The 12704-nt window shown below is 34.6% G+C and overlaps 1 protein-coding gene across 1 annotated transcript in view; it reads right to left on the bottom strand.

Annotated features, from left to right (window-relative positions):
• Window positions 1-651: 651 nt before the first annotated feature.
• Window positions 652-12704, bottom strand: part of LOC136835871 (cilia- and flagella-associated protein 57-like) — a 39552-nt gene continuing 27499 nt past the window's right edge. The window contains exons 16-23 of the mRNA XM_067099716.1: window positions 9791-9824; window positions 8651-8847; window positions 7008-7139; window positions 5235-5450; window positions 4752-4850; window positions 4285-4425; window positions 3601-3810; window positions 652-1179 (exon numbers count right to left, since the gene is read on the bottom strand). Coding sequence (XP_066955817.1) covers window positions 1060-1179; window positions 3601-3810; window positions 4285-4425; window positions 4752-4850; window positions 5235-5450; window positions 7008-7139; window positions 8651-8847; window positions 9791-9824 — 1149 coding nt within the window. The 3' untranslated portion in view covers window positions 652-1059. The remainder of the gene's footprint in view (window positions 1180-3600; window positions 3811-4284; window positions 4426-4751; window positions 4851-5234; window positions 5451-7007; window positions 7140-8650; window positions 8848-9790; window positions 9825-12704) is intronic.

The raw sequence follows: 12704 nt of genomic DNA, 5'->3' as shown, positions 1-12704 counted from the left end.
TTAACAGGGTAGGGCCTTATAAAATGGAAAAATATTAAATGACAAGTAAGGATAAAATATTTGGTTACATTTTCACACAACAATATAAATTCAATAGACAAATATACTTTACTGACGACAAAGATGGTACATCAATATAAACCAAGCGATGAACCTAGGTCAATCCAACGCCAGTTACAAATCAAATCAATCAACAAAACCGAGGTTTATCACAGGTATATCACAATTCCTACGCACCTATAAACTGGCTTGACTCAATGTACACAGCTCTTCCAGTTATTATACAATATCACCTGTATTTTTTCAGTCCTTTCAATTCATAAACCAGGAATATGGTTTTTTTGTCGCTTTCCCAATTCCGTTGTCGCATCGTCCATAAACCAGGAATATTGGCCTTTGTCGTTTTTGTAAACCACGAATATGAAATACGGAATATTGTCGTTTTTGTAAATCAGGAATATGTATTTTTGTCCTTTTGAAAAACCTGGAAAATGGAATTTTGTCGTTTTTATAAACAAGGAATATGGAATTCTGTCAATTTTGTAAACCATGAATATGGAATTTTGTCGCTGTTATAAACCTGGAATATGGAATTTTGTCGTTTTTGTAAAACATGAATATGGAATTTTTGTCGCTTTTATAAACTGGAATATGGAATTCTGTCGTTTTTATAAACCAAGGATGTGAAATATGGAATTCTGTCGCTTTTTTAAATCAGGAATATGAAATATGGAATTTTGTCGTTTTTATAAACCAGAAATGTGGATATTTGTCGTTTTTCTAAACCATGACTGTGGATTTTTGTCGTTTTTATAAACCAGGAATGTGAAATATGGAATTTCGTCATTTTTAGAAACCAGGAATTTGGAATTTTTGTTGCTTTTATAAACCAGGAATGTGAAAACATGGAATTTTTGTCGCTTTTATAAACCAGGAAATGTGGATATTTGTCGTTTTTCTAAACCATGAATGTGGAATTTTGTCGTTTTTACAAACCTGGAATATGAAATATGGAATTTCGTCGTTTTTATAAACCAGTAATATGAAATTTTGTCGCCTTTATAAACCGGGAATGTGGATTTTCGTCGTCTTCCCAAGTCCATTGTCGCTTTCGGCAGAGTTGCTGTCCAACGCCTGCATGTGAATTTCGGGTCCTCTGCCAAGGTCCTTCTTTGAGCTCTGTCGAAATAAAAATATTCTTTCAAATTCATCTATGATGTTCTACTAATTCTCTAAGTTTGCGAGGGATTTGTCTTTATAAATTTAGGATTTAAAAGCTTGTTTTCTAAACCCGGTGACCAAATCCCCCCTTCTGAGCTGATTACTATATATATATATATATATATATATATATATATATATATATATATATATATATATATTAAGAAATTGTAAATCCTAAATTTCAGTAAATCTATTAAATTCATCTATGATATTCTACTAATTCTCTAAATCTTGAAGAGATTTACCGTTATGAATTTAGGATTTACAAGCTTGCTTAATAAATCCGGTGATTAAATCCTCCCCTATGCACAGATTACTATATATATATTACTCTCCTCTCAAGTTATAACATTCTACTAATTCTCTAAATCTGAAAGAGATTTATCTTTATGAATTTAGGATTTAAAAGCTTGCTTTCTAAATCCGGCGATTAAAACCTCCTTTTGAACTGATTACTACATATTTTACTTAAGGAAGTTTTTCTTTTAACTTCATCTAGGATATTCCACTAATTCTCTACATCTGCGAGAGATTAATTTTGTAAATTAGGATTTAAAAGCTTGCTTATTAAAATCTGACGATTTAGTAATCCCTTTGAACGGATTTACTACCTACATTATTTAATCCCATTTTGTAGGAATGCCTACGTGACTTAGATAGGATAAATAAATACGTAACAACAATCTGCATAATAAATATACTTTAGACAGCAAATTAACTAAACAAAAATATACTACATGATACTCATCCACGTTGGAAAATATTAATAATAAATATTTGACAAACATTCACCCGACGTTGATTCAAAATAAACTACATAATACTCATCCATGTTGGAAAATATTAATAATAATAAATATTTGACAAATATTCACCCTACCTTGATTCAAAATATTCACTCACTCATGTTGGAAAATATTTATGATTATTGATAAATATTACTACTTTGATTCAAAATATACTCATCTCATGTTGGAAAATATTAATAATAATGAATATTTGACAAACATTCATCCTACGTTGATTCAAAATATACTACATAATACTCATCAGTGTTGGAAAATATTATTAATAAATATTAGACAAATATTCACCCTACGTTGATTCAAAACATACTACATAATACTCATCCGTGTTGGAAAACATTATTAATAAATATTACACAAATATTTTCAAAACATACTACATAATACTCATCCGTGTTTGGAAAATATTAATGATAAAAGACAAATTCACTGATGATAAACAAGAGTATTTTACCAAAAGAGGCGTGTAAAAGATTCACTTGATAACGTTAGAAAATGTGAAAATGTGCAAAATGTTTCCTGAACATGTGAAAGTGATTAAGTCGGTGGTTTGTTTATTAGTCATTGTCAACAGGCGATGAATGGTTCTATATATATATATATATATATATATATATATATATATATATATATATATATATATATATATATATATATATATATATATATATATATATATATATATATATATATATATATATATATATATATATATAGAGAGAGAGAGAGAGAGAGAGAGAGAGAGAGAGAGAGAGAGAGAGAGAGAGAGAGGCTACACAATGCACGAATCTGCCTTCACTAAAAACAAAGAAGTTTTGTCTGTGTCTGTTAAAGAAAATGTTAATAACGCTTAAAAGCCACAACAACTTCCTCCTGTCAGATCTGTTTTTCTTCCAACTCCTTCTGTCTTCCCCTCCAAGCAACTCGTGCGTGGGGGAGAGAGAGAGAGAGAGAGAGAGAGAGAGAGAGAGAGAGAGAGAGAGAGAGAGAGAGAGAGAGAGAGAGTAAATTCTTTTAATATTCTGCACAGAGGTTATTAGCTTTACATCAAGTAACACGACTGGGTAAAAAATCCAGTGACTTTGTGATAAAATATAAACATGTTTCTTGAGAGATTAAATGTGTTTGATTAAAAAAGTATAAACTTCAAGCAGCAATGAATCATACCTTCATTTATTATGCGATTTCTGACCAGAAAATAACCAGGCACTTTCTACAAATAAACACCAAATTTACAGGGCGAAATTATGTATGTGCATAGACTTACATGCATGACAACATTACGTTGGTGTGTACAGATTTATAAAACAATCATTCCCTCCGCTGCCTTTTTATACAAAACAGCCGGCTTTTGAGGTATCTGATCATCAGAACGGTTGCTCAATCGACTCCTAAAATAATTTTCTAAGAGATATAACAAAACAACTAATAAAAGTTTACACTGTGAGAGAACATTCTTCTCTTCTCAGTGAAACTGGATATAGGTCCCAGCCACCTCTCCTCAAACACGAACCACAAAACCAAAACTCACTAAAACAAAATCACAATGAAACTGAAACAAAAGTCTCACCCCATGCAGCATTCTGATCTGCTCCTGCAACCTGGCGATGGTGTCCGCCTGCCGTGTGACGGTCTGGATCAGGTAGTCCCTGGAAGCCCTTCGTTTTCCAGACCTGGGGTCCCTCAAACCCGCCATGCTCTCGGCCTGTTTGAGTTCTTCTTCTTGTCGCCAGCATCTCTCCTCCAGCTTCCGAACTGATTCCAGGAGTTCGCTGTTTTCCTGGAAGATCGGAAGTCGGGAGGTAATATGGAATGGAATATATAATTTAGGCCAAAGGCCAAGCGCTGGAACGTATGAGGTCATTCAGCGCTAAAAGGGATATTAAGAGTAAGAAGGTTTGAAAGGTGTACCAGGAGGAAAACCTCGCATGGAATATATAATTTAGGCCAAAGGCTAAGCCGATGGAACGTATGAGGTCATTCAGCGCTGAAAGGGATATTGAGAGTAAAAAGGTTTGAAAGGTGTAACAGGAGGAAAACCTCGCAGTTGCATTATGAAAGAACTGTTAGGAGAGGGCTGAGGAAAGTAAGTTAGAAGAGAAAATGAATGGAGGTACAGTAAAAGGAATGAAAGGGGTCGCAGCTAGGGGCCGAAGGAACACTGCAATGAACCTCAAGAAATGCCCTTGGGCGAAAGCCATGAAAGCTTACGTTTGTGACTTATTGCTCCAATTAAACTGATAATACTACTGACCTGGACTAACTTCGTGACTTTATCCTTGTGGGCACGAGTCTGCTTCTGGGACTGGGCACGAAGTGTGGCTACTGACCTCTCCAGCATCTCCCTCTGTCGTAAAAGTTCAGGCACCGCTTCCTCTCCGGGACCTCCAGCGTCCTGTCAAAACCAAATCACGTTGAGGTTTGTAATTCTTACATTTGACTTTTAGTTTTGGAAAGGAACTGAACTATATATATATCTATCTATATATATATATATATATATATATATATATATATATATATCATATACATATGATAGCTATGTTATCAATATTCAGTAATGTGAACTAGTTATAAAGTTTAGGCTGAACTGGAATATAAAGTGAGGAGGAGAAGAAGAAGAAGAAGAAGAAGAAGAAGAAGAAGAAGAAGAAGAAGAAGAAGAAGAAGAAAGAAGAAGAAGAAGAAGAAGAAGAAGAAGAAGAAGAAGAAGACACTTACCATCATTGCCGAATCTTCAGGTGATTTAGGCTTATCAAGTTCTGTCCTTGTCCAGAACTGTTTGTCGCGGCTTCCTCGGACGTACCTGTCATTCAGGCTCTGTCAACGAAATAAGGATAAATTAACAAATCACCCCTAAGTAGCTACAAAGTCCTATCCTTAAGTGTTTGCAGATAGAAAGGAAGCAAGACCTTGCTTTTATATGACGAAAAAAAGCTAATTAAGTTAATTTTAACATGGCACGAAAATTTGAAGAATCAGGATAAATTCAAAAATAACTTCTAAACAACTATAAAGTTCTAACCTCGTGTTTGTAGATAGAAAGGCAGCAAGACCTTATTCTATATGATGAAACACGTGAATGAATTTAATTTTAATAAAACGGCAACAAAAAAAAAAAAGCATCTAATCAGGAAGTTTGCCAGGGCTCTGTAAAAACAGGTCACTGACCTGACCCTCATCTTCCCAGTTACTACAACTTACCTTGACCAGTTCCTTGAGCTTCTTGGGATGATGTATCATCTGGGCAGCCGTGGCCACGTCGGAAAGCACCCTCGTGAGGGTGGTGTCCAGGGAATGGTGCCTCTGCTGAAGGTGCCGAGTCAACTGTCTGGACGTGACTAAGCGCTGACTCAGGTCCTTCACCTGCCTTTCTCTGGCGCCCACGACGAGTCTCGTCTCCGTCATCTCGTCCTCCAACTGTTGAAAGGATTGACCAATTGATTTATTGGTTTCTTTGCCTGAGTTCCTAGAACAATGTCTGGCTGTCTTTCGTGAACAATGCCTGGCTGTTTGTCTGTCGGCCTTACGAAAGTGTTTTTCTTGAACAGTGTCTGGTCTTACTTGCATAATGGTTGTCTCTTAATTGAACACTGTCTGTCTTTCTTGAACAATGTCTCTTTGTATGTCTGCCTTACAACAGTGACTGTCTTTCTTGAACAGTGTCTGTCTTATTTGCACCATGTCTGTCTCTTTCTCGAACACTGTCCGTCTTTCTTGAACAGTGTCTGGTCTTACTTGAACAGTGTCTTTTTTACTTGCACAGTGTCTGTGTCTTGAACAATACAAGTCTGTTTTACTTGAACAATATCTGTCTTACTTGAGCAATGTCTCTGTCTTACGTGGAAATGCCTGTCTTATTTAAACAATGTCTGTCTGTCTTACTTGAAAAATATCTGTTTTCCTTAACCAGTGTCAGTCTTACTTGGTCAATATATGTTTTCTTGACCAGTGTCTGTCTTACTTAGACAATATATGTTTTCTTGACCAGTGGCTGTCTTACTTGGACAATATATGCTTTTCTTGACCAGTGTCAGTCTTACTTGGACAATATATGTTTTTCTTGACAAGCGTCTGTCTTACTTGGAAATATTTGTTTTCCTTGACCAGTGTCTGTCTTACCTGAACAATATATGTTTTCCCTGACCAGTGTCTGTCTTACCTGAACAATATATGTTTTCCTTGACCAGTGTCTGTCTTACCTGGACAATATATGTTTTTCCTGACCAGTGTGTCTTACTTGGACAATATATGTTTTTCTTGACCAGTGTCTGTCTTATTTGGACAATATATGTTTTTCCTGACCAGTGTCTGTCTTACTTGGACAATATATGTTTTCCTTGACCAGTGTTTGTCTTACTTGGACAATTATGCTTTCCTTGACCAGTGTCTGCCTTACTTGGACATATGTTTTTCTTGACCACTATCTGTCTTACTTGGACAATACATGTTTTTCCTTATCAGTGTTTGTCTTACTTGAAAATATACATTTTTCTTGACCAGTGTCTGTCTTACTTGACAAACAATGACCAGTGTCTGTCTTACTTGGACAATATATGTTTTGTCTGTCTGTCTTACTTGGACAACACATTTTCTTGACCAGTGTGTCTTACCTGGACAAAAACCAGTGTGTCTTATTTGGACAATATATGATCTGACCAGTGTGTCTTACTGGACAATATATGCCTGACCAGTGTTTGTCTTACTTGGACAATTATGCTTTCCTTGACCAGTGTCTGCCTTACTTGGACATATGTTTTTCTTGACCACTATCTGTCTTACTTGGACAATACATGTTTTTCCTTATCAGTGTCTGTCTTACTTGGAAATATATGTTTTCTTACAGTGCCTATCCTTGGAAGGTGATGTTTTCCTTGACCAGTGTCTGTCTTACTTGAACAATGTCTGTCCCTTACCAAGCTATGTGTCTGTCTTACTCGACCAATATCTGTCTTACTTAAAAACCGCCTCTCTTACTTGCTTGATCTTTACTCTCTTACTAGCAGCCTGCATGTTCGAGCTCTTAAGCTGGTTCAACTGGTGCTCGAGAAGGAACCGCTGTTTCTCGAGCTCTCCGATGCGTTCTCTGGTGGTGGTGATCTTACTCTCCTGGAAGGTGAGGTTCAGTTATAAGTTTGACCTCTGACGGTCAATAAGTTTGATCTCTGACGGTACGGGTGAGGTCAAATGGTTACAAGAGATTTACTTTTACTAAGGATATTTCACTTAATGGTTGACCATTAGGGAGTAGAGTTTGGCTAGACTGTCTAGTTAAACTACTTTAATAATAATAATAATAATAATAATAATAATAATAATAATAATAATAATAATAATAATAATAATAATAATAATAAATTGTTTGGTTAATAATAATAATAATAATTTTAATAATAATAATAATAATAATAATAATAATAATAATAATAATAATAATAATAATAGATTGTCTGGTTAACACACTTACTGATTTTAATAATAATAATAATAATAATAATAATAATATTAATAATAATAATAATAATAGTAGTAGATTGTCTTTCAACAAAGACCAATCATAATACTTTCTTTCAACAGGAGAATATTCATAGTGAAAGTCTGCCTATATAGCAAGAAATGCGACGAAATGTTGTGGAAATACACAACCACATAATAAAATCATTAGCAAATGTAATACGATCCCTGATGACTTTTGCACATAAATGGGTCATTAGCTAAAATAAATGCTATGATGTGAAAAATCATTTGAAGTAGCAATAAACCGTCAAAAGCTATACATGTGTATCTTTAAATGCGGTAGAAAAAATGTTTTAACAGAATTTAATAATTCAATCAATAAATTAACTCATGCAGAGGAAAATATTTAATTGTTGTCTGAGTATAACAGTTATAACACTCTATGCCCCCATGGCTTATTATTTTCTAACAATGTGTATTGTTATTATAGAATGTATGTCGTGTATTAAAATTCAGTCTGTACCTTACAATATCCTGTCAAATTTCACCCTCCTTGAGACGCATTTTGAAACGTTAAACAGGTCTGAAAGTTTAAAGGTTGAGTTTCCCTTCAATTGTCCTTTTAATGAGGTCTGTCTAAAATAATGTACCGAATCAGTTCATAAATCCGTTTTGTGTGTATGTGTGTGCATGTATGCCATACATCCGAACAATTTTACACCATCCCGCCAATCTGATATCAACGTAAAACATCTCGAAGTTCTTTGCATTAAATCTTGGTATACTGCTAAAAACAGACTTAAAATCCTTAAGCTTCCTAGGATTTAACACACAAGAAAAGGATAAACAAATGGATTACATCACAGGACTCCTCAAGAACTCCCAAGACTATCAAAGTATAAAGAAAATAGAAGTAGGATTACATCACAGCCTCCCCACGAGGATTTAACACACAAGAAAAGGATAAACAAATGGATTACATCACACGACTCCTCAAGAACTCCCAAACCTATCAAAGCATAAAGAAAATAGACGTAGGATTACATCACAGGGCTCCCCAAGAACTCCCAAATCTATCAAAGCATAGAGAAAATAGAAGTAGGATTGCATCACAGGACTCCTCAAGAACTCCTCCTCCTCCTATTCCTCCTCCATCTCCTCACCCTATCGTGAATGACGTCGTCCCTGTGGTTAACCTCCTTCCTGAGGGCAGCCAGCTCCCGTTCGAGGCCTCTGATGGAGGAGTTCAGCTTGGACCTCTCCTCTCCGAGGGCCTTCACCTCCATGTCCTTCTGCTCGCATTCCCGCTGGATCCTGGAATCAAAATGGACACGGAAAGTAAAACAACGTATCACCATATCTTAAGAGACTCTTTGGAGGTCTGGCCTTTCTGATAAGTAACATAGTTAAGTAGCGAAGACTCTATACTATAGCCTGCACTTGTAACAAAGTTCCTTAAATAACAAAGAGCCTATATCATGGCCTGCACTTGTAACAAAATTCCTTAAGTAACAAAGAGCCAGTATATTATAGGCTGCACTCATAACAAAGTTCCTTAAGTAAAAAAGAGCCTATACTATAGCCTGCACTTGTAACAAAGTTCCTTAAGTAAAAAGTCCCTATACTATAGCCCGCGCTTATAACAAAGTTCCTTAAGCAACAAAGAGCCTATATCATAGCCTGCACTTGTAACAAAGTTTCTGAAGTAACAGAGAGCCTATATCATAGCCTGCACTCGTAACAAAGTTCCTTAAGTAACAAAAACCCTAAAAGGGCAGGATGCAACCCGGAATAAAACACTATAAAAAACCACCCAGTCTAATAGGATGACTGTGATAGACCAAAATAATAATAATAATAATAATAATAATAATAATAATAATAATAATAATAATAATAATAATAATAATAATAATAATAATAATAATTTAATAACAATTTAAGAAGACAGATTTTTATAATAATAATAATAATAATAATAATAATAATAATAATAATAATAATAATAATCTAAGATGACAGAATTTAATAATAATACAATAATAATAATAACAATTTATAACGACAGAATTTAACAATAACAATTTAGGAAGACAGAGTTTTAATAATAATAATAATAAATAATAATAATAATAACCCACTAATAGCGTGATTCTTAATTAATAATGCCAGTTTAATCGCTGCGCAGCCTGATGACAATAATAATGTAATAATCGGCCAGTAATAATAATTGGAGCGCCGCCAGCATCTGACCCAGCTAACAATTTCCGTCGCCGCCTCCACCAATAATACGATCTAATAATAATCGTTCCGCTCGCGCTCCAGTTCGGCCGAGGTCTGGGGAGGTCGAGGGGTTTCGTTGGCGGTGATTGTTTAGCGTTATTGTTTTTATCGTTAGCGTTATTGTTGGCGTTATTGTCAGGCGTGGGTTATAAGCCCATTTTTTTAGCCGCCTCCACGTGGTTATAATAATCGGCTAATCGTTCCGCTAATAATAATAATAATAAGGTCTAATATTTATTATTATTGGTGGTATTATTGCCAGTGATGTTAATGAGAATATCCAGTATTATTTTAAACTACAATAATAATAATAATAATAATAATAATAATAATAATAATAATAATAATAATAATAATAATAATAATAATAATAATAATTATTATTATTATTATTATTATTATAATTATTGTCAATGATGTTGATGAGAATATCCATTATTTTAAACTACAACAACAATAATAATAATAATAATAATAATAATAATAATACTAATAATAATAATAATAATAATAATAATATTATTATTATTATTATTATTACTATTGGTGCCAATGATGTTAATGAGATTATCCATTATTTTAAACTACAATAATAATAATAATAATAATAATAATAATAATAATAATAATAATAATAATAATAGTAATATTATTATTATTATTATTATTATTATAACTAGAGTTTAAAATATGCAAAAGTGCTTTGATTTTTTTTTACCAATTTCTCTTATCTCGACTTCACCGTTCCAATAAAACCACCTTCATCTAAAATCATCAAATAAGACTTCAGAATTTAAGTCAAAGGCCAAGCGCTGGGACCTATGAGGTCATTCAGCGCTGAAAGAGAAACCGAGAGTAAAAGGGTTTGACAGGTGTGACAGGACTGGAGTAATGCCTACAGTGCACCGCATGAGGTCCACTGGCGGCACTACCCCTCTACGGAGTCCATCTTTGTATTTCTCCTTACAGGTTTTTTTTTTTAATTTGGAATCCATTCCTTTAGAAGGTTTATCCATATAAGTAGTTTTATCCTTATATATACATGTATGCATATGTGTATTGTTATGGGCCCACGCCCATCAAACATACACAAGTCTCTTAAAATACAAATAAAGTCACTAACGACCAAGTCCACAATAGGTGGAATGGCCGCAACAGAGTGTACAGAGATGGAATCAAGGAGGATAAGTAAAAGCTGAAAATAAAACCTTAATATTTAATACAAACTTTTTAGAAAGAAATGACCACTGAGCCTCTTACAAAATACATTAAATGAACACAAAAATCAACCACACACTGAAAACATCGAATAACAAACACTCTTACACCAAATTAAGATAGGCTATACAATTACACTTTAAAGAGAGGGCCCTGAAAGTAATAGGATGTCGAAAGACAGAATAACCTAACTTAATACAGACTAAATGTTTATAAAAAAACTGCTTCCCTTAAGTGAGCTGTAAACAGTAGAAGAGGCAAACGCAGCCTTCAAATCACGGGTCGAGGGGCATAATATATATACTCGAGACCTTACCAAACGTAAGAGAGGTCCCCTAGGCAGTATTACTGAACCAAGGGCGTAGACAGAAGATAGAATCACTTTAACGTCGCAAGACGATCAACGGACACGGCCGTCCGACAGGCAATCACACCTTACCAGTTGGCAGAGAGGTCCTTGGCAGTGTTACTGGACCAAGGGCGTAGACTGAAGAATAAATCAATCTCCCAAAGCAGCAGCAACTGATGAAAGGCAGGTATCGTAATCCAGAGATAGTTCAAAATCAATCAAGAATAAGGCAGGCCCACACAATGCTAAAGGTCCAGAAAACAACTCTCTCAGTCCTCGAGAAAAAGCGCCGAATACAGCTCCGGACGAGAAGCCAAAACCACACGTGAAAATAAAACAAGCTCATTGTAATTAAAACTAAACAACAAGTCAGAAATGTCGGGGAGGAGGAAACAGGGTCATTACGTTCCAAAGAATAATTACTGCCAAAGTGGCTTATTCAAAACAAATTAATTTACGTTAAATTAAACACATACTGACACCTCCTCACCCAACAAAAAAAATTTTCCACAAGAAAATTTTTCTACAAAGTATTGAACTTAACTCAAAATTCAAAGAAATAAATAAAATGCTAATATCAAAAGCAAACATAGCAATTCAATCTAAATGAAATAAAACAGGGACAATAAGAAAAATTCAAGTTCAATGACAAAACTCAAAAATTGATTGAAAATACTATATCACATTGCCGGCCAAAAATAGATTAGAGATAGTGGCAAAAAATTTTGTACCACTTTCAATACAGTCAATAGATATCAAATCTTAACCTTAATATTATGACTTAAAACTAATACAAGTAAATAATTTATAGTGACCACGCCAAAAATAACATCAGTATCAACATATGAAGAAATATGGTAATATCCCCATGAACTCACAAGTGGAGCGGTGGGCACAGGTCAGCAGAACAGCAATATTAACAAGACTAACCTATTATTAGACTAAACCTAGCTAACCAACAACCAAAACTATAAATCGACCACAATGGGGCTAGTGTTACCGCAACCAAGGTCACCACTCATACACCAGCCTGTAGCGCCTAAAAAACGGCCGTGCTACAGACCCGTGAGCCCGTGACCTGGCTAAATTATTCTGAAAACACAAATATCAGTCAAACAAAAATAAGGACCAAAACCTTAATAAATTAACCTTAACTTAGTCTAGGTCACCACTCATACACCAGCCTGTAGCGCCTAAAAAACGGCTGTGTAGTGCTACAGACCCGTGAGCCCGTGACCTATCTAAGCTTTGTAAAGAAAGAATTAATGTGGACCATTGGCACAAATAAAGAACAGGGACATAACAGTATATGATTAATGATTCATAAAAACTAACCATCAATCACCAAAAATAAGAAAAAACGTAAC

The sequence above is a fragment of the Macrobrachium rosenbergii genome, chromosome 55, assembly GCF_040412425.1.
Source record: "Macrobrachium rosenbergii isolate ZJJX-2024 chromosome 55, ASM4041242v1, whole genome shotgun sequence".
Lineage (NCBI taxonomy): Eukaryota > Metazoa > Arthropoda > Malacostraca > Decapoda > Palaemonidae > Macrobrachium > Macrobrachium rosenbergii.
Note: the sequence above shows the minus strand (reverse complement) of the source record. Positions and strands in the feature narration are given on the sequence as shown.